The sequence below is a fragment of the Cloeon dipterum genome, chromosome 1 (genome assembly GCF_949628265.1).
Source record: "Cloeon dipterum chromosome 1, ieCloDipt1.1, whole genome shotgun sequence".
Taxonomy (NCBI): Eukaryota; Metazoa; Arthropoda; class Insecta; order Ephemeroptera; family Baetidae; genus Cloeon; species Cloeon dipterum.
This window is the reverse complement of record NC_088786.1, coordinates 5,755,955-5,778,279: the sequence shown is the minus strand read 5'-3', so window position 1 is coordinate 5,778,279 and position 22,325 is coordinate 5,755,955. Positions and strand designations below refer to the sequence as shown.

Genomic DNA, 22,325 nt, shown 5'->3' with positions numbered 1-22,325 from the left:
TTCTCGTACTCATTGTGTTAGGACCCAAATGCTCGCTCGCTTCGGTATCGACTGAGAGCGAGCGTTTCGATCTCACAGTGAAATTCATAAAAGCGTTTAGTCTCGCTTCTGTTATTCGCGGAGAAACTTAGTTTCCGCCCTCAATTTTAGAGCCGAAAATCTCAACGTGAGTAGCAGAGGCAACCGGACGCTTTAGGATCTCACAGTGAGATCGAAACGCTCGCTCTCAGTTGAGATCGAAGCGAGCGGGCATGATAGTTATAATCGAGACAAAGGCACTATCAAGCACATTATTTTTTTCTAATTAGTATACTTTGCTGGTTTCCAAATCAATAATTGTTGTTAAGCGTAAAAGTAGAGATCATAGGAGAAAAATCTATCAAAAAAAAGAGTTTAAAGATAATATTTTCATAATTAAACATTTGAAATTAAAATTCAAGCACAAAATTAAATGTTTTCATACATTCATAAAAGAACAGCATGTGAATAAAAAATTTTACCTGCTTCTGCTGGCTGCTCGTCGGAGGGCTCGGTTCATACTCGAGATGGGGTTTCCATTCTAGCTCTAAACACGCTCTCACCTTCACAGGGAGGATGGTGGTTGTGGTTTCGGGCGTCTAGGGGGTATTTGACCTAACTCTTAATTCTTTGTTCGTGGCAGAATTAGTTAGGGTGAGTATTCGCGAGTGGGTAATTCTCAATTCTCAATTAAGTGGGTTTGACCTAGGACAAACTCCCCCATAAACAACCAAATCCACAACCACCACCCTCCCTGCGAGGGCGAGAGCGCGAGAGACAGGTTGGAAACCCCTCTCGAGCGTGAACCGAGCTCTCCGATAAGCAGCAGAAGCAGTCGGCACTATATCGAAGACAAAAGACAATTCGGTCGAATAACAAAATTTTGTCTCACACGTGGTTCCGTGTTCTTCTTGACCTTCTTCTTGAACTTCTTCTTGACCTTCTTCTTCATCAGCTGCTTCTACTTCATCTTCATCGGCCAGAAAAATCTAAAATAGATAAAAAAAATGAATATCAGTTTTGTTGATGCTGTTAATTTTTTTAGCAAGATAAATATCCAGCATATAAATTTAGTCAAACAAGACAAATTAAATAATTTGTTTGAGGTCAAATTAAATTTATGGTTTTAAAATTTAATTTACATGCTGTTCTATTTGAAGTGCATGAAAAAATGTAGCTTTGTGCGTGCATTTTAAATTTAAAGGATTAATTATGAATCAATTTGGCGCATCTTCAAGTATCAGAGTTAATATGCCTTTAGCTTTCATAAAAATTAATAAAGCAGAGTCTAATGCTTGAGCAAAGTGTAGCGGCTTTTACGATAACACATCAAGTTTATTTAGAATGCTCATTTGCATAGATATTTTATGTTCATTTCATTACTTTTAGATATTGTTCCGACTGCTTCGCGGCTAGCTTACTCGGGAGTTTGCGAACCGAGAGTTATACCTTTAAAATTAAAATTCGTGAACAAAATTTAATTTGTTAACATTCAAATGTTCTAAAAAGATCAGTATAAATTTATGAAATTCTTAGAACCATAACTTAAAATATATATCCTGGAATGAATGGTTTAAGGCACCTTTAAAGTTAAATATATTGTTTTGCGCATTATTAATATAATCATCAATTAATATTATTTTCAATCAATATTAATAAAATTACAGTTGCACCTATCAAAAATAGGAATTAAATCTTAATGAGTCCTGACATGCTACATAAACAAAGGAATCAAAATACGGGATGTCAACAATATTAATGCAATAACCAGACATAAAGGATGTCAATATTATAATCCTTGTTCCATATCCAAGAAATGGTATACAGTTATTAGGGTTATTAGGAAATAAAATCATGAAAGCCAAATGCGGCTGTTATCGCTCAAGCAAATTGAAATGCGCATAAAATATTACATTACATTTTGGATGTTTAAAGATCATAGATACATAACACGACATGAAAAATTTGGAAATTATTATGCGCATACCTGTCAAGAAATGAATAATCCTTTGATCCCAGGGTTTCGCTCAAAACAAATCCGTCTTCAATATATCAGCGCAGCATCCTTTCAGGTGGCAGAGACGGGGGTGCAGAGCCGATTTCTACAATAGCAGTTTTCACAAATTATCAATCTAAAACACATAGAAATTTAATGTAAACATTTTAAGTATGCAAAACAGTATGGTGCATGTGCATGCTGCACATGTTATTTGATGTTTAAAGTTGAGAAAATTCACGAAATGTATCTTGTGACCGGTGGCGGAAGGTACTTCTGGCCGAGTAGTTTTACTTCGATGAGTCAAGAACATCAGACCAGCCCATTGGCTATAGCATTGTTAAGGCACTCTCAGGAATGTCAAAGCAATGGGAGGTATTTGAGCAGTTCGGAGATCTTATACTGGCTACCCAATGTCAGAGAAGGCAAAAAGTAGTTAGTTTAGTGACTCGAATTGCTCAAATTGCTCAACGGGCTGAATGGCGACTCGCTACTTGCTGCTTTGCACCTTTCCAGCATGCGTGTGATTTGGCTTCAGGGGACGAATTTCAAGCGTTTAAATGCAGTCCTCGTTACGGAGGGAAGTAATAGCCCTTGAATGTGAGGCGCTGTGCTGGAATTGCAATTAATTAAAATTCAGCATAAGAAAATACTTACATGCGTGGGTTGTTGATATCATTGTGGGGCGCTGTGCTGGAATTGCAATTAATTAAAATTCAGCATAAGAAAATACTTACATGCGTGGGTTGTTAGTATCATTGTGGGGCGCTGTGCTGGAATTGCAATTAGTTAAAATTCTGCATAAGAAAAGACTTACATGCGTGGGTTGTTGGTATCATTGTGGGGCGCTGTGCTGGAATTGCAATTAATTAAAATTAACCATAAGAAAATACTTACATGCGTGGGTTGTTGGTATCATTGTGGGGAACTGTGCTGCAATTGCAATTAATTAAAATTCAGCATAAGAAAATACTTACATGCGTGGTTTGTTGGTATCATTGTGAAGCGCTGTGCTGCAATTGCAATTAGTTAAAATTCATCATAAGAAAATACTTACATGCGTGGTTTGTTGGTATCATTGTGAAGCGCTGTGCTGCAATTGCAATTAATTAAAATTCAGCATAGGAAAAGACTTACATGCGTGGGTTGTTGGTAGCATTGTGAGGCGCTGTGCTGGAATTGCAATTAATTAAAATTCTGCATAAGAAAAGACTTACATGCGTGGGTTGTTGGTATCATTGTGAGGCGCTGTGCTGGAATTGCAATTAGTTAAAATTCTGCATAAGAAAAGACTTACATGCGTGGGTTGTTGGTTTCATTGTGAGGCGCTGTGCTGCAATTGCAATTAGTTAAAATTCTGCATAAGAAAAGACTTACATGCGTGGGTTGTTGGTATCATTGTGAGGCGCTGTGCTGGAATTGCAATTAGTTAAAATTCTGCATAAGAAAAGACTTACATGCGTGGGTTGTTGCTATCATTGTGAGGCGCTGTGCTGGAATTGCAATTAATTAAAATTCATCATAAGAAAATACTTTCATGCGTGTGTTGTTGGTATCATTGTGGGGCGCTGTGCTGGAATTGCAATTAATTAAAATCAAGCATAAGAAAATACTTACATGCGTGGGTTGTTGGTATCATTGTGGGGCACTGTGCTGCAATTGCAATTAATTAAAATTCAGCATAAGAAAATACTTACATGCGTGGGTTGTTGGTATCATTGTGGGGCGTTGTGCTGGAATTGCAATTAATTAAAATTCAGCATAAGAAAATACTTACATGTGTGGGTTGTTGGTATCATTGTGAGGCGCTGTGCTGCAATTGCAATTAATTAAAATTCAGCATAAGAAAATACTTACATGCGTGGGTTGTTGGTATCATTGTGGGGCGCTGTGCTGGAATTGCAATTAATTAAAATTCAGCATAAGAAAATACTTACATGCGTGGGTTGTTGGTATCATTGTGAGGCGCTGTGCTGCAATTGCAATTAATTAAAATTCAGCATAAGAAAATACTTACATGCGTGGGTTGTTGGTATCATTGTGGGGCGCTGTGCTGGAATTGCAATTAATTAAAATTCAGCATAAGAAGATACTTACTGGCGTGGATTGTTGGTATCATTGTGGGGCGCTGTGCTGGAATTGCAATTAATTAAAATTCAGCATAAGAAAATACTTACATGCGTGGGTTGTTGGTATCATTGTGAGGCGCTGTGCTGCAATTGCAATTAATTAAAATTCAGCATTAGAAAATACTTACATGCGTGGGTTGTTGGTATCATTGTGGGGCGCTGTGCTGGAATTGCAATTAATTAAAATTCGGCTTAAGAAAATACTTACTGGCGTGGATTGTTGGTATCATTGTGAGGCGCTGTGCTGCAATTGCAATTAATTAAAATTCAGCATAAGAAAATACTTACATGCGTGGGTTGTTGGTATCATTGTGAGGCGCTGTGCTGGAAATGCAATTAATTAAAATTCAGCATAAGAAAATACTTACATGCGTGGGTTGTTGGTATCATTGTGGGGCGCTGTGCTGGAATTGCAATTAATTAAAATTCGGCATAAGAAAATACTTACATGCGTGGGTTGTTGGTATCATTGTGAGGCGCTGTGCTGCAATTGCAATTAATTAAAATTCAGCATAAGAAAATACTTACATGCGTGGGTTGTTGGTATCATTGTGAGGCGCTGTGCTGCAATTGCAATTAATTAAAATTCAGCATAAGAAAATACTTACATGCGTGGGTTGTTGGAATCATTGTGAGGCGCTGTGCTGGAATTGCAATTAATTAAAATTCTGCATAAGAAAAGACTTACATGCGTGGGTTGTTGGTATCATTGTGGGGCGCTGTGCTGGAATTGCAATTAGTTAAAATTCTGCATAAGAAAAGACTTACATGCGTGGGTTGTTGGTATCATTGTGAGGCTCTGTGCTGCAATTTCAATTAATTAAAATTCAGCATAAGAAAATACTTACATGCGTGGGTTGTTGGTATCATTGTGAGGCGCTGTGCTGGAATTGCAATTAGTTAAAATTCTGCATAAGAAAAGACTTACATGCGTGGGTTGTTGGTATCATTGTGGGGCGCTGTGCTGGAATTGCAATTAGTTAAAATTCTGCATAAGAAAAGACTTACATGCGTGGGTTGTTGGTATCATTGTGGGGCGCTGTGCTGGAATTGCAATTAATTAAAATTCAGCATAAGAAAATACTTACATGCGTGGGTTGTTGGTATCATTGTGAGGCTCTGTGCTGCAATTTCAATTAATTAAAATTCAGCATAAGAAAATACTTACATGCGTGGGTTGTTGGTATCATTGTGAGGCGCTGTGCTGGAATTGCAATTAGTTAAAATTCTGCATAAGAAAAGACTTTCATGCGTGGGTTGTTGGTATCATTGTGGGGCGCTGTGCTGGAATTGCAATTAGTTAAAATTCTGCATAAGAAAAGACTTACATGCGTGGGTTGTTGGTATCATTGTGAGGCGCTGTGCTGGAATTGCAATTAGTTAAAATTCTGCATAAGAAAAGACTTACATGCGTGGGTTGTTGGTTTCATTGTAAGGCGCTGTGCTGCAATTGCAATTAGTTAAAATTCTGCATAAGAAAAGACTTACATGCGTGGGTTGTTGGTATCATTGTGAGGCGCTGTGCTGGAATTGCAATTAGTTAAAATTCTGCATAAGAAAAGACTTACATGCGTGGGTTGTTGGTATCATTGTGAGGCGCTGTGCTGGATTTGCAATTAATTAAAATTCATCATAAGAAAATACTTTCATGCGTGTGTTGTTGGTATCATTGTGGGGCGCTGTGCTGGAATTGCAATTAATTAAAATTAAACATAAGAAAATACTTACATGCGTGGGTTGTTGGTATCATTGTGGGGCACTGTGCTGCCATTGCAATTAATTAAAATTCAGCATAAGAAAATACTTACATGCGTGGGTTGTTGGTATCATTGTGGGGCGTTGTGCTGGAATTGCAATTAATTAAAATTCAGCATAAGAAAATACTTACATGTGTGGGTTGTTGGTATCATTGTGAGGCGCTGTGCTGCAATTGCAATTAATTAAAATTCAGCATAAGAAAATACTTACATGCGTGGGTTGTTGGTATCATTGTGGGGCGCTGTGCTGGAATTGCAATTAATTAAAATTCAGCATAAGAAAATACTTACATGCGTGGGTTGTTGGTATCATTGTGAGGCGCTGTGCTGCAATTGCAATTAATTAAAATTCAGCATAAGAAAATACTTACATGCGTGGGTTGTTGGTATCATTGTGGGGCGCTGTGCTGGAATTGCAATTAATTAAAATTCAGCATAAGAAAATACTTACTGGCGTGGATTGTTGGTATCATTGTGGGGCGCTGTGCTGGAATTGCAATTAATTAAAATTCAGCATAAGAAAATACTTACATGCGTGGGTTGTTGGTATCATTGTGAGGCGCTGTGCTGCAATTGCAATTAATTAAAATTCAGCATAAGAAAATACTTACATGCGTGGGTTGTTGGTATCATTGTGGGGCGCTGTGCTGGAATTGCAATTAATTAAAATTCGGCATAAGAAAAGACTTACATGCGTGGGTGTTGGTATCATTGTGGGGCGCTGTGCTGGAATTGCAATTAGTTAAAATTCTGCATAAGAAAAGACTTACATGCGTGGGTTGTTGGTATCATTGTGAGGCTCTGTGCTGCAATTTCAATTAATTAAAATTCAGCATAAGAAAATACTTACATGCGTGGGTTGTTGGTATCATTGTGAGGCGCTGTGCTGGAATTGCAATTAGTTAAAATTCTGCATAAGAAAAGACTTACATGCGTGGGTTGTTGGTATCATTGTGGGGCGCTGTGCTGGAATTGCAATTAGTTAAAATTCTGCATAAGAAAAGACTTACATGCGTGGGTTGTTGGTATCATTGTGGGGCGCTGTGCTGGAATTGCAATTAATTAAAATTCAGCATAAGAAAATACTTACATGCGTGGGTTGTTGGTATCATTGTGAGGCGCTGTGCTGGAATTGCAATTAGTTAAAATTCATCATAAGAAAATACTTACATGCGTGGGTTGTTGGTATCATTGTGAGGCGCTGTGCTGGAATTGCAATTAATTAAAATTCATCATAAGAAAATACTTACATGCGTGGGTTGTTGGTATCATTGTGAGGCGCTGTGCTGCAATTGCAATTAATTAAAATTCAGCATAGGAAAAGACTTACATGCGTGGGTTGTTGGTAGCATTGTGAGGCGCTGTGCTGGAATTGCAATTAATTAAAATTCTGCATAAGAAAAGACTTACATGCGTGGGTTGTTGGTATCATTGTGAGGCGCTGTGCTGGAATTGCAATTAGTTAAAATTCTGCATAAGAAAATACTTACATGCGTGGGTTGTTGGTATCATTGTGAGGCGCTGTGCTGGAATTGCAATTAGTTAAAATTCATCATAAGAAAATACTTACATGCGTGGGTTGTTGGTATCATTGTGAGGCGCTGTGCTGCAATTGCAATTAGTTAAAATTCATCATAAGAAAATACTTACATGCGTGGGTTGTTGGTATCATTGTGAGGCGCTGTGCTGCAATTACAATTAATTAAAATTCAGCATAGGAAAAGACTTACATGCGTGGGTTGTTGGTAGCATTGTGAGGCGCTGTCCTGGAATTGCAATTAATTAAAATTCATCATAAGAAAAGACTTACATGCGTGGGTTGTTGGTCTCTTTCTCACAGTTTCACTCCTTCCCCTTCTTATTCAACCCTGACCGAACACGTGTGCTCTGCCTCAATGCCTCAATTTTTCACGGTCAGCTCCCTGATAAATAAACAGGCGATTTCTCCTGAACGACATAAAAAATCATTTCATCGAGGATTTCTGAACTCGGTTATAAATTAGCGTTAAATTTGCGTATTTTTATGGTTTTACGAGACAAGTGAATAAAATGTGATATAAGCTTACCTTATATGGTTGAAATTTGGCGTTTTGAGTCCCTCTGGAGAAATGATGCTAGATGGCCGTGCGACTGACAACTAAGCGGTGGGATATACCCCCTCCCTTAGGGTAGTTTACAATAGGGGAGTTGACGCCATGATGATTTGAGTAATTTCATCGTACTTTGTTTACCTTTGCCTTGTAATAATTTGACACTTACGCAAAATTTCTAGTTTAACCTCTCCTTGAATGTAGTCGCAGATGTTTTCCGCTACAAACTGGATCATAAGCTTTTTCAAGCTCTTCACCTCAGTCTTACTCCTCACCAGTTCAAGAAGAGCTGGCAATTTCACTTGCAAGGGTGCCATTTCCTATAAAATGCAATGAATACTTTTTTTTGCAATTTTCATTCCAACATTTTATAATTCGGGCTTCTTTTGATTTAATAAAATGCAAATAGGGTCGTACAAGAGAGTATTCGTGAGTTTTAAAAGGCATTTTTGATTCGGTCTTAAAAATATTAAAATAAAACTCGCAGTGCTGCTAAAAATAATGTTTTTAGGATAAATAATTGTTTTTTGTTCATAATTATAATTAGCAATATTCCACTCGAATTCAAAACGCCCTAAGAATTTATTCCGACGCTACAATTATGTGCTTTATATTTTTTTTACTCTTTTTATCCTTGTCCTCTCGGACCGAGAAGGGCGTGCACTGCACTAGCACGAATGCTGAAACCCGGGTGCCAATAACACCGCGAATGGATAACATGGGCGCACCAGGCCGCACAGGGACCCAGCCCACTCAAGGGCCACTTGCTTCCGTACCGAGGACTGCATTGAAACGCTAGACATTGTGCCGACTGCTCGGGTGTCGCGGAGCTCAGTCCGCGCGCTCGCGCGCGCTCACGGGGTTCTGGGGTTGGTGTCTAGGGGGGAGGGTTGACCTCACTTGGGATTCTTCGCTCGCGGCACAAATAGCTAGCTTACTAACAATATCTAACCTGACTTGAAGCGCTATTGGTCTTAAAGAAACAATTCTACCTAGTCCTGGTTTAAGGGTAAATGTTCAGAAGGGAAAACAAGCAGGGTTTGGCAAGCACGGAAACTGATTTTATTGGCAAACTAATTTAATTATAAAGAGAAATTGGCTCTACTTTAATAGGGCAGGAAAACAGCTCTGAAGAAGCTGTGAAAAACCTCCCAAAAGAACAAGTGGCTTTAATCTACTGAATTTAATTTGACTTTACAACTACTGAGAGAAATTACAAATAATTGGAACTAGTGTGTTCGCCGGCGGCGGCCAACTGGCGGGCGCCCAAGTCAGGCGGCGGCCTCCTCACAGAGAGGCCATGTCCTGAACTTGGTAACAACGCGTCCCACACAGGCCACACCGACTGGCACAACAGTTTCCCAATTTCCAAGCCAGTCGCGGAACTCGCGGGCGAGAAGCGGGCTCTGAAGAAGCTGTGAAAAACCTCCCAAAAGAACAAGTGGCTTTAATCTACTGAATTTAATTTGACTTTACAACTACTGAGAGAAATTACAAATAATTGGAACTAGTGTGTTCGCCGGCAGCGGCCAACTGGCGGGCGCCCAAGTCAGGCGGCGGCCTCCTCACAGAGAGGCTATGTCCTGAACTTGGTAACAACGCGTCCCACACAGGCCACACCGACTGGCACAACAGTTTCCCAATTTCCAAGCCAGTCGCGGAACTCGCGGGCGAGAAGCGGGCTAATAACTGTAACAAAACGCGACTAAGTCACGTCCAGAATGCCGCGTTCAGCCCCAGCCACGCAAGTTCCACGCAATCTGTCGCAATCCGCCGCGAGAAACAGAAACTTAATCAATCCGCGATCATCCGCTCTAAATCGCACTTTAATCCGGTGAGCGGCGCACGCCCGGCTCACCGACAAGCGATATCTCTCACAAAACAAGGAAAATTACAAAGAAAAACAGAATAATTCGCCAAATTCGCGCGGGACCACGCCAAGTCTCACTACTTGCGTGCTCTGTCCCGCGCTATTCTCGCTTTACAACTCGCCAAATCCCACAAAATCCCGCTAACCTTTATCTCGCCTACGCCGGTCAGGGTTCCTGGATAGAGTGTATTTCAAGAACAAGACCGAAAAAAATACCGGAATTCCGGTATTGTTCTTGTTTTGCCGGATTTTTTTCTAAATTCAATACCAGAACAATACCAAACAATACTGAAAATGCAATACAAGAATATTGTTTTTCTTGAATTCTTCATGGTGGTAGAAAAATTTTCATAGAAAAATTCTTCTAATTTTTAAAAATCCCTATTTTTGGTCGTGTAAATTTTTTATTTTCAATAAAAATTGTAATTTCAATAAAAATTGCGGAAACGTCCGCAAAAAGTTTATGAAATGCAGTTGGTTTTTTCAGAAAAAATGCGTGTTTTTGCGAACCCTGCACTGGTTATACCAAGAGACCGAAAATTTTATCTCTCATCGCAATATTCCAAAATTTCTGACTATTTTGGGACGAAATATGTAAATGACTCTTTCGGGGTAAAATTCGGAAAAATGTGGACAAAAACAAAACTAGGTGTTTTCCAGCTGTTAATTTTTGCGTAAAAAACCAGGGCTACTGTTGCATTTTCGCGTATTGCAAATTTGGCAAACCCCGATCGCTTTCTTTCCTCCTCGAGTTGACAAAGTAAGAATCTTTAGGCTTTTAATGCTGCACTTTGCCATTGCTGCCGATAAAACTGTCCCTCACGTCCCGCTGAAGATTGTCCCTGTCCCGCCCCATCCCTGTCTTGAAATAAAAAAATTCAACCCGCGTCCCTCAGGGACGGGACGGGAATCCTGTAATCCCTGTCCCTGGTCCCCTCTCTAGTTTCAATTTTAAAATATATTTAATAAAGCAGAATGACAATTTTATTAAAATGCCAAAGTAAGATTTCATAATATAAAACTTAAAAAAGATGTCTTCCAGAAAGAATCCCAAAAACAAGAAATTTTTTCCAAAAAAAAAACAATTCCGAAACAAGATTTTTTTTGTCGGAAAAGCAATACCAAAACAAGAAGGATTGAAAAACAATACAAGACATGAAAATTTTAAATATTCCTTTTAGAAACAATACCAGAACAATACCAGTTTCGTCAAGAAAAGTTCCAGACAATAAAAAAATTTGGTCTTGAAATACACTCTATTCCTGGACCTACAGCGGTCGCCAGGATCGCCCTGAACGTTCACAAAACGCGCTGGATCGACGCGACGCCGTGCGCACCTTGCACACGCGTTCGCTCGCTTCCAGACTCTCTTCCAGACTGCTGTCTAGCGCGCGCAGCGCTCTGATTGGTCGCGAGCGCTAGGCTCGCCTATTGCGCTCAAGTGCCAACTTATCTTTTGACTAGGGCGGGCGAGAACAAGGGGGATCACGGCCACAACATTCGTCCCGTTAAGCCAAATCACGCATGCTGGAAAGGTGCAAATGCAAAGCAGCAAGTAGCGAGTCGCCTCCCAGCCCGTTGAGCAATTTGAGCATTTCCAGTCACTAAACTAACTGTGGGTTACTGGGTTCGAGCCAAAAGGAAATGCATCTAGTTCCTTTGTAGTCGTAGTATTTAATCCATAATTAAGACCTGGTATTATCTTCTGGTCTATTAGTTATTACAAGCATCAAATATGCGCACGACATTATTCTCCTGGCCGGAGAGGTAAATGTGACATGACCGTAGGCGTGCGTAGGTGAGCGGTCAGTGAAGGTAAATTATACAGGGTAAATGAGAAAAGCTAATCATAAAGAATAGCGACATCTATAGGTTACAAACTGAGTTAACGCGAGTGTGAGCGGGAACCGCTACAGTATGCCCCCCCTTTGAGGCTGGAAGCCGGAAGGAACGATTTGCGTTCTACAAAATACATCTTGAGGAATGAATTGTTTTTGGCTGGACAGTACGGTCATACAGAGTTGGTTGAAGTGCAAACCGAGATTATCTCACTTCTGCTGTAATGGTAGCAGAATGGTTGTGAGTGTTCGAGGATGCGAGTGTCGATGATGGTCCTAGCCGGCAGTTGCGCAGCGCGGATGAATCAAAGACAAAGAACGTTTCGGGCACGGCGCGGCGTTGACTCGACTGAGTCCAAAACGATACCAAATCGGTAAGGAAGGGACTGGGGGGCTCAAGGCCGCCGCTCGCAACAGTCCTCGGCTTCCCCGGCGTGCCGCGGCGAAACGTTAAGCGACGACAGAGCGACAATGACTCTAGGTCATGAGCGACTCTAGCGCAGTAGCATGTCAGGGCGACGTGACCCTAGGACATCAGTAGCGCGAGCAGTGAAGGCGAAAGATTCGACTCATAAACCGATTAGCGAACGTTGAAAAGCGTATGTGGAGCACTCAAGGAATTACGTGGCTTCACAAAGGGATTAAAATTACAAACTTGCGGGCAAGAATGCGCGTTAACAATTTAAACAAATTCACGGCGAGCTAAGAATTACAAGAATCTATCACTGCCCGCATAAAAAAATATAACCCAGGATTATCTGGAATAATCTTAGATTAATCAAAATTTACCCGAAAAAATTAATCCAAAAAAATGTTCCAGGATTAATCCTGTATTAATCGAGATTAATCTATGAATGTTTAAGATCAATCTAGAGATTAATCTAAAAAAATATCCTCAGATTATTCTTTAGATCATTCTGAGATTAATCCAAAAAAATAATTTTTGGAATTTTCTTAGAATGAATCCAGATTAACCTTAAAATGTTTTAAAGTCAATCTAGAGATTAACCTACAAGAATATCCCTAGAATAATTCCAAAGGGGAAATTTGAATATAAGTTTAATAGATTATCCCCAGATTATTGTATGGACCATTCTCAGATTAATTAAAATTATATTTTTAATGTTCCTAGATTATTATTTAAAAAACCCTAAAAGAGAAGAACTTAGATATTTTTCTTAAAATTAAAAACACAAAATTAAATATGAAACATAATTTAATCAATAAAATTAACTGCCATATTGTTAAATATTTTGAAATCGTTATCACAAAAATTATTTGTCTGGGAAATATTTTTTAATTAAGTTGATGGATTAAATTTGAATATAAACCCTAACCTTTTGCATTATTTAACACAAAATTATAATGCCTTTTTTCAAAGAAGCAGCTCAGATTAAAAAAAGAAAAAAAAATCATAAATTCGATTGAAAAAATTAATTTCCTAACACAAAGAGTCTTAATTAATGCTACCGACAAACGGGCAAATTTAAAAATCAAGGTCAGAAGGACTAAAATGGGTTAAAAGGGCGATTTTAGTGTGCGCGTGGTAGCGGCGGCTGCAGACATGCATGCACGCACTTGCATGGAATGCCTGCTGCTGCCGCCTGCCTCTGTTGTGGAGCGGGGGAGGGGCGACGGGCGCTGGCAGCACTGGCAGCAGGACTAGCGAGCAGCAGCAGCAAGAGACTTACAAAATTCTGCCTCGCTCTCTTTGTCTAACGCGTCAACGGTCAACCGCCGGTAGGGTTGGGTACAAGCTCAAAAATCGATATCAAATATCTGATATTGATATGATATTTAAAATATCAAAAAATTGATATATCAACCGAAAAATATCAGAATTTGATATATCAACGTTGATATTTCCAGATGATCAAAAAATGGCTGCTGGACCAACCGAAACCGGCTATGGCTATTTAAAAGGCTTAAAAACCGATTTTTTAAGCATTTTTCACCAATTTTTTTCATAAATATCTGTTAAATAAGAAAACTTTTGAAAAATGGCGGTTTTCCGCAGTCATGGGATGAGTATTCAAATAATTTAAATATTGCGCGCCTTTAAAACAGATGTTTGAGAAGGGGGTGTGTCGGATCCCACCATATGGCGCCAAAATTTGCATCTGGCTGCTTTCCCTTCCCCCTTCCCGCCACATGGGTGTCTAATTAATTAATTAATTAATAGCTGTCATTAGGTAATTAATAAAATATTATAATTTAATTGTGCCATTTTAAAATTAATTTTAAGTTTGATGTTTACATTATCAGCTGATAATGTGAGAGCGTCAATTTATCTTCAAATTAAAATATTGGAGTGTTTTTCTCCACATCATATGTGCTCTTCAACCTTCATCTGGTATTAAATAATTGAGTTTAATTGATACACATAAGAGAAATCAGAATGAAATTACCTTAAACCGTAGCTGTTTTGTATTTAATTAGTATTTCAATTTGTAATTTGGGGCTATGCCATCAGCAGAGCATTATGTTCGCAATAATATTTGCGTTATTTGTACTCATTTTGATTGGATTAGTTACAATAAGTTCTTAATTATTCACCATTCAAATCAAAATTAATTGTTTACAAACAATTTATTATCATTTTAATTCAACAAGAAAATGTGGTACTGCCAGCTGACAGAGGTCATCTGTGACCGATCAGCTGGCGTGTTGTCAGGGCTTAACCTGACCTACCTGACGTTGCTGACCATTGTTTACAAACAATTTAATTTAATTTTCATTCAACACAAAAGCTACTATAAAAGCTGACCACAGCTGATAGATCATCTGTGATCGATCAGCTGAGACATTTTTCGCGCCTTAGTGCATTGCGAAAACTTCAATATCGGTTACGCCCATGTTTGGGGATGGAAAGTACAGTTTAATCCTAAACTTTTATGCGAAAACCGGCATGAAAAATGCCATCTGTCGGTCAAAAATGTCAACTGATATCAACCTTGATATCCGACTTAGATATCAATATCAGCCTGATATGATATATCAAATATCAGGCTTGATATTGATATGATATTTGAAATATCATATCAACTTTGATATATCAACGTTGATATACCCAACCCTAACCGCCGGGCGCCGTTCAAATCAAAGTTATTAATGGACGCCGGACACCGCCAGTATGGGACAACACGGACGTCCCGCGGACTCGGACGGATGGCCTGGATCCAGCGGTTAACAAGGTAAGTCTCATTTTATAGATTATAGCGTCCAAAGAAATTAAAACAGATCGCGCAACTTTCAAATCCAACGGTTTTATGGCAAAATTCGTAAAATTACACTTTTCGCCGCTAACTTGTACGGTTTTTGCCTCCTATATTTCGATAATGGATTCTTGCCAGTCCTTAAGATCATAATTAGAACCCCGTAAATAAGTTTGGGTGGCGGAAACTGTAAGTCAGTGATGAAAAATGTAATTTTTCCATGTAAATCGCGGTGGCATTTGTAGTACGCTTACGAGAATTTTTACTAGACATTCTAATTCAATTGGCTTTGCATGGAAAATGGAAAAATATTATGCATGATTTTTACATACTTGAACCTTCCATTTTCTAAGCAAAGCTAATTGAAATAAAATATATTATGGAAGGATCCATATTAAGTGAACCCCTGTTTGGCAAGTGGTCTTCAGATCTTGATGAAATTCGGTGGAGATGATGCCCTAGGGAACCTAAGTTAAACCCTAAAATATTAGGTCAAAATTCCAAAAATTGTTCATTTTACAGGGGTTCAAAATTTGAGATTTTTGAAAAAGGTGATGTTTTCGGCGATTTGTAACTTGGACTCTGTTTATAGAAAACACAAAAATTAGGTATCCAAAATATTTTACGTTTGATGCCAAACAACTTTCCCACGATGACCAACTTCGTAGGTCAAAGGTCAAGGTCACTAAATTGGGGTCAAACTTTTCAAAAAAATCCCACATACCCAAGTACATAAAATTTGGGAAATTCAAAATAGCCAAAATGTGCCTCATATCCATGGTAACAACATATAAAAAATTGGCGATACGTTTTTTTTTCGTTTTCGAGATATTTTGAATTGAGTGTTTAAAATCGATGTTTTCCGAGTCTTCTGATCATCAATAAAAACACGTTTTCCGCTTAATCTCAGCTTCTATGGGTCCGATTTACAAAAACCGCACACCGTTTGATACGTAATGACCTCCCCTAGGTAATGCAAGTGATCATAAGGGTGCCCACCCCCTTCAAACCCTTAACCACCCCCTGGAAATCCGAAAAATTAATTTTTTCATATTTTTAACCTCTATCTCGACAAATTAAGCGTGACACCAATCAAGTATGTTGCAAAATAGTTACAATAATAAATATTATTATTTTCTTTGTAGAGGAAACCTTAAAAAAAATAAAATTGCTAATATGAAGATATTAAAAAAATTATTTAGGTTTATTTTAAAATAGCATTATATTTGGTTTTAGTTTATTTAAAATAACTTGATTAAACTTTATTTATTAATATTTTAAAAATAAATTTAATATTTCACACTGTTCTTTTATTATTATAAATAAATGCAACCAATACAAAATGTAGAACCATCATAATTTGGTGCATATGGTGTGCAATTTCAGATATTTGAATTGGTTGCATTTATTAATTTATTTTTAAAATATTAATAAATAAAGTTTAATCAAGTTATTTTAAATAAACTAAAACCAAATATAATGCTATTTTAAAATAAACCTAAATAATTTTTTTAATATCTTCATATTAGCAATTTTATTTTTTTAAGGTTTCCTCTACAAAGAAAATAATAATATTTATTATTGTAACTATTTTGCGACATACTTGATTGGTGTCACGCTTAATTTGTCGAGATAGAGGTTAAAAATATGAAAAAATTAATTTTTCGGATTTCCAGGGGGTGGTTAAGGGTTTGAAGGGGGTGGGCACCCTTATGATCACTTGCATTACCTAGGGGAGGTCATTACGTATCAAACGGTGTGCGGTTTTTGTAAATCGGACCCATAGAAGCTGAGATTAAGCGGAAAACGTGTTTTTATTGATGATCAGAAGACTCGGAAAACATCGATTTTAAACACTCAATTCAAAATATCTCGAAAACGAAAAAAAAAACGTATCGCCAATTTTTTATATGTTGTTACCATGGATATGAGGCACATTTTGGCTATTTTGAATTTCCCAAATTTTATGTACTTGGGTATGTGGGATTTTTTTGAAAAGTTTGACCCCAATTTAGTGACCTTGACCTTTGACCTACGAAGTTGGTCATCGTGGGAAAGTTGTTTGGCATCAAACGTAAAATATTTTGGATACCTAATTTTTGTGTTTTCTATAAACAGAGTCCAAGTTACAAATCGCCGAAAACATCACCTTTTTCAAAAATCTCAAATTTTGAACCCCTGTAAAATGAACAATTTTTGGAATTTTGACCTAATATTTTAGGGTTTAACTTAGGTTCCCTAGGGCATCATCTCCACCGAATTTCATCAAGATCTGAAGACCACTTGCCAAACAGGGGTTCACTTAATATGGATCCTTCCTTATTTAGTTTTTTCTTTGAATCTCTCCCTTTTTTTTAGCTTCAAGAGCCTTCCGGTGACATTTTGCACGACGAAAAAAGATGCAATAATTTAAAGGCCCACTTTGACGAAAATTTTGAGCACACGAATCGATTCCTGAGGGTCGAATTAGGTAAATTTGATATTTTTATCGACCAAAAAGTTCAGCGTGACGTGCGTAGCACTCGCGGAACCTTTTTTTGCCGCCAAATAATATGAACCTTTTTGCGCGAACTACGCATGCGTCAGATCTGGTGGGGCGGCCGGCCAGCAGACGCACATTATTTTCTCTCGCCGCTCGCCTGCTGACAAGATGCGAAGCACATTTATTTCCCCCTCTCCATCTCTGTCGGCTGGCTGGCCGCCCTACCAGGTCTGACGCATGCGTAGTTCGCGCAAAAAAGGTTCATATTATTTGGCGGCAAAAAAAGGTTCCGCGAGTGCTACGCACGTCACGCTGAATTTTTTGGTCGGAAAAAATATCAAATTTACCTAATTCGACCCTCAGGAATCGATTCGTGTACTCAAAATTTTCGTCAAAGTGGGCCTTTAATTCCCAATTAAATCGCAAGAATAAAGTATTTTGTAATATTCTAAAAACACTCTGAAGTTAATTTTAATAATTATTTAGGGATAATTTTTGTCACAATTTATGCTAACCTTAAAATGATATTAGAATAACCTTAAGAACATTCTAAGATTATCCTAAAAATATAATCTAAGGTAAAGATTTGATACGCTAAATATTAATCCTAGATCAATCCAAAGATTAATCCAGAAGTATATTGTGAGAATGTTCTAGGATCATTCTTTAAAGCTTTTTGAAACAAAGCCCGGCAGAATAATCCTAGATCATCCTGCGAATATTCTCAGAAAACAATCTACAGATTAATCCAGTATCACGAAAAACCGTATCAAATGTTCATATATAATTAATTTTTTAGATTAATCCTGGGCGAAGTCGGTATATTCTTAGAACATTCTCAGGCAATATTTTTGTATGCGGGTGGCTTTGAAATATTCGTTGCGAATGAAATTTGAGAAATGTCACTGGCTCGAAATATAAATTTTACCACATAAAAATTCATTCAGAGAATTGTAGAAATATCTGAAGTTGTTGGGCTGCGTTGGAAGGTGGATTCGGAATTTCTAACGTGTGAGTTAGACAATCCGCGCAAACCTCCTTTAGCACTTGTCCTTCATACGGTGTTTGGAGGACACAACCGTCCCCCACGTGAGAGGATTTTTAGCCAATCTTTTAACATTCGCAGCTTGGTGTGGATTATGGCAACGCAACCTTGAAAGAAAATGATAACGCTGGGCTAAGGCTAGCATTTTACAGTGTATCAAGTTAAAAAAACAGTGCCGTAATCCGCCCCCTTTAGTCATGAGCGATGCATGAGATGAAGGGAAAATATCAAATAAACTCAGATAAAAACCTACCAAGGTTGTAAGTGAGCGTTGAGGGAGTCACGCGGGAGATATTATGCAGCGGGTATATGGTGTTTTCTTTTGCTTGCCTACCGTCTACCGTGAGACTGACGATGACGAAAATATTGAGAGCGACGAGGGAGGAAAAATTGCCTAAAATCTTCCCTCTCCCTTTTCTCTTTCGATCCACTCCGTGCATTCGCCCCAACCAAGGCATTCGCTTTGCCGAGAACAAAAAGCACAAAAGCGTTGCTTCAGCTGTCCTTCTTTGGGAAGAATGCACCCTGGTCGGTCTTTGCTTTAGGTCAATGCACTATTGTCTATGCGCCCACCTCAGAGTTTCCAACTTGCCACAAATTTATTGGGGTCTATTTTGCTATTTTGTGCCAGTGACTGTACGAAGCATATTGAATAAACCGACCGGCAGCCTTCTTGCGTATAAACCAATGTCACCATTTACTAAGTGTATTTTAATTTTCTTTTAAAGTGAGGAAAGAACCCGACTCTACAATTGATAGAGTTAATAAAATATTATATTTATTAGGAAATAAATGTTCACATAAGATTGTACGAATATTGTAGGCCAAAATACCAAATAAAAAGTATATGAAAATCTTTTTAAATAAGGGCAAAAAGGAGACTTCTTTGAGGTGACTTGAACGCATGCAGCAGAGAGCGCTTCCAAGTTGGAAATATCTATTTGCTTTTTACAGCCCTTGTTTCTATGATAAATTTTGATAAATTGTAAATAAAAGATTTAACTGTTCATGTACTTCATGTGATACTGATTGTATATAAGTATTAATTTTTTTCTTGATTTTATTAATCAAATTTTTACCATTTTTATAAGTATTAGGATTAAACACAAATTAAAATTGGAAATTGAGGAGATTTTATATGAATTTTGCCATCACATCCCTTCATTTAATATTAAATATCGATAACGAATAGTAAAAATATTTAATTGTCCTCTTGTAATTGATTATGACTATTAATTTTTCTAGCGAGTCTATTAATCAAATTTATTATTCGATTTTAATTGTTGTTAAGATTAAGCACAAATTCTTGGGTATAAATTAAAATTAGAAAGTTGAAACGGCAGTGATTTTATATAATTCTTTTCGTGGCTATCCTCGGCGTGATCTGCGCAAAGCCAAGCAACCAAAGATCACCAATCACCACCGCGCGATGGGTAATGAACTTTAATCTGCTCCCCCTGCTCGAAGAAAACGAGTGTGGGAAATTTTGTGGCCTAGTTCACATCGCAGATCCTTCCCTTCCCTTTCTTCCCGCTGTGCATTCACCCGCACGTACCATTCATAAAATCAAGTAACCTAACGATCGAATGGATCTCGGCTGCCGCAGCGAGTGGCGATTTCACTTTTGGGGAGAGCAGCAATGTGCTTCAACTGAGGGAGGACGGGGAACAAAAGATTTAGCTTGCTTGCCGCCTTTATTGTGTTATTGTGCTGCGCTGGCCTTGCACCACAGTCATTTCTCCTCACCCGCACGCCGCTATGTATATAGCGCTCGCAAATTTTCGATTTAACATTTTCTGTGAACACTTTTTGGTCTTAATAATTTGCTCACACGCATCTTTATTTTTTTTATCTGTAAACCGTTTCATATTTAACCAACGATATGAATCTGTGTTCTCATCCACAAAAATCGAATATCAAGCGCGGGAAAATTTGTGCCGTACACCAGTATTCTAAATTAAAATCGTTTTTATAAAGTTAGCAATCAAACGAAACGATAATTGAGTATACATTTGTAAAGCGCAGTGGAATCTGAACCGTAAAAATATCAGGAAGGAACTGATATTCTCGCGTTCTAAGTTTAGATAAAAAATGAAAATATTTAGATCAAAATTTTCTTTTGACATTGGTAATTTCCAGATCAATGAAGGCAATATATTTTTACTAGTTAAACAACTGTCGTATTTTTAGTTGATTTAATATTTTAAATATTGCAAAATTGGTGTTTTTAATTAATATCTCGATTTATAAACGTTAAGCGGAAAATTGTTCATGACCAATTAATTTCTAAACTAAAAGAATTGAACTATATTTTTTCAAGACCAAAGCGCTTACGCCAATTAGAACCGATAAAAATAGATCGATCTGGGGCAAAATAAAATCCGGTAGCGGCACTCTTGAATGAATTGACGCGGGCTTGTACGAGAAGAGCAAAGTTGGTATAAAATTTCATTTTTTCTCATTATTTCGCTCCCTCATACAATCAAAGCAATGAATATTTTACACAAGATAAAAATCACAATTCTATAAACAAAAGTTCATTACGAGTTTGCCGAAAAAAGCAAAGATCTAGACTTAAACTACAATTTTATAATTTATATGTGTATTTAATTAGTCGTTTTTGTTGATGCAATATAGCTAATGAAAAATACTGCACGCAGCTCAAAAATTCAGGAAGTTTGTTCGACCGTTGATTTTCCCCCTCAGTTTTTGGTTGAATTTAAATTAATTTAAAATGTACTAAAAACGTTACAAAGACGTGTAGCTTTTGGGCTTTATAATTTTGCAACGAATATACAGATTGACACCATAGAGGTCAGTTTATGTACGATTTCACGAGTAGTTTGGACTTAATGTATTTTTAAAGTCCACCAAAGGTCAAGGTCAGACACTGCCCTCTTGGCAAAAACTACGCTCTCGATCTAAATTAGCACCTAGTTAAAGACAATTTTTCGTTCTCTCCAAAAATGTTACTCTCGTCGAAATCTTCGCGAGCTTAATCGGAAAAATAATTAATTATAGACATGGACCCATTGCAGCGGCTGATGAGATCTTTGTGCTCGCTTCTCGCAGCTGCTGCATGGCTATTGAGAGCCGAGTGATTCCATTATTTCCCATTGCACTAAGTGTGCGACGTGCGGTCAATCTTTTTCGCAGATAGCAATAACTAGGGTTGGGAAACTTAGACGATCGAATATTTTTTCTGTGCTCTATTTCTTTCCAAAACCATGAAATCTTCACGAATCATAAAAAATGATGACGATTGACACCCACTTAAAATCGTCTAAAACCGTCTAAATTGCCAAAAATCATCTAAACCCGCCTGAAACAGTCTAAAACCGTCTAAAATCCCCCAAAATAGGCCGGTTGCTAGGGACATTATCATATTATATAATATAACAGAATGCAACGTTGATTTTCCGCGATTATCTAGGCTCCCAGAGCAATCTCTGCACAGGTGGATTTTTTTCACCCACACCCAGCCACGGAATTCTAAATTTTAACCCGCACCCGCGGTGACGTGTGTACCAAAAACCCGCAACCGCATTACCGAAACCCCGATTCTTCATATTATGAATTTTGCTATTCACCAGTTGCATTAAGCCCTTAGTGTTCGAAGCCGCCATCAGATGTCGCCACCGTATACTTTCTTAATCTATTTAATTTTAAGGAACTTCCGCTGCGATTTCAGACTCAATCCTGCTACTATGCATTCTTCACTTGATTTATTTTCTTTTGACGTGCTGAAAACCAAAATCAGTCCAGCCATTCGCCGTAGAAACGTCGGAAAATATTTTAAAAGTATAAAATAGTTTTTCACGATTGTACACCGATTAGCTTAACCGATATTGGTTTTCAGCATGTAAAAAAGGTTAAGTGAAGAAT

General features: G+C 37.9%; 1 protein-coding gene across 1 annotated transcript; it reads right to left on the bottom strand.

Moving 5' to 3' along the window:
* Nucleotides 1–2,827: 2,827 nt before the first annotated feature.
* On the bottom strand, nucleotides 2,828–8,793 carry LOC135934779 (TRIO and F-actin-binding protein-like). Its single transcript, XM_065476762.1, has 57 exons — nucleotides 8,719–8,793; nucleotides 8,132–8,310; nucleotides 7,631–7,666; nucleotides 7,551–7,586; nucleotides 7,471–7,506; nucleotides 7,391–7,426; nucleotides 7,311–7,346; nucleotides 7,231–7,266; nucleotides 7,151–7,186; nucleotides 7,071–7,106; nucleotides 6,991–7,026; nucleotides 6,911–6,946; nucleotides 6,831–6,866; nucleotides 6,751–6,786; nucleotides 6,671–6,706; nucleotides 6,512–6,547; nucleotides 6,432–6,467; nucleotides 6,352–6,387; nucleotides 6,272–6,307; nucleotides 6,192–6,227; nucleotides 6,112–6,147; nucleotides 6,032–6,067; nucleotides 5,952–5,987; nucleotides 5,632–5,667; nucleotides 5,552–5,587; nucleotides 5,472–5,507; nucleotides 5,312–5,347; nucleotides 5,232–5,267; nucleotides 5,152–5,187; nucleotides 5,072–5,107; nucleotides 4,992–5,027; nucleotides 4,912–4,947; nucleotides 4,832–4,867; nucleotides 4,752–4,787; nucleotides 4,672–4,707; nucleotides 4,592–4,627; nucleotides 4,512–4,547; nucleotides 4,432–4,467; nucleotides 4,352–4,387; nucleotides 4,272–4,307; nucleotides 4,192–4,227; nucleotides 4,112–4,147; nucleotides 4,032–4,067; nucleotides 3,952–3,987; nucleotides 3,872–3,907; nucleotides 3,792–3,827; nucleotides 3,712–3,747; nucleotides 3,632–3,667; nucleotides 3,472–3,507; nucleotides 3,392–3,427; nucleotides 3,312–3,347; nucleotides 3,232–3,267; nucleotides 3,152–3,187; nucleotides 3,072–3,107; nucleotides 2,992–3,027; nucleotides 2,912–2,947; nucleotides 2,828–2,867 (listed from the first exon to the last, which is right to left on the bottom strand). The coding sequence occupies exons 1-57, from the start codon at nucleotides 8,791–8,793 to the stop codon at nucleotides 2,828–2,830; spliced, it is 2,238 nt and encodes a 745-aa protein (XP_065332834.1).
* Nucleotides 8,794–22,325: the final 13,532 nt, after the last annotated feature.

What these genes read in the sequence shown, in the direction of transcription:
- LOC135934779 (XM_065476762.1), bottom strand. Translation starts at nt 8,793, where the DNA reads ATGTCTAGCGTTTCAATGCAGTCCTCGGTACGGAAGCAAGTGGCCCTT. An exon ending in GATACCAACAATCCACGCCA is followed by an intron (nt 4,308 to 4,351) that starts GTAAGTATTTTC and finishes TTGCAATTCCAG; the next exon opens with CACAGCGCCCCACAATGATA. An exon ending in GATACCAACAATCCACGCCA is followed by an intron (nt 4,068 to 4,111) that starts GTAAGTATCTTC and finishes TTGCAATTCCAG; the next exon opens with CACAGCGCCCCACAATGATA.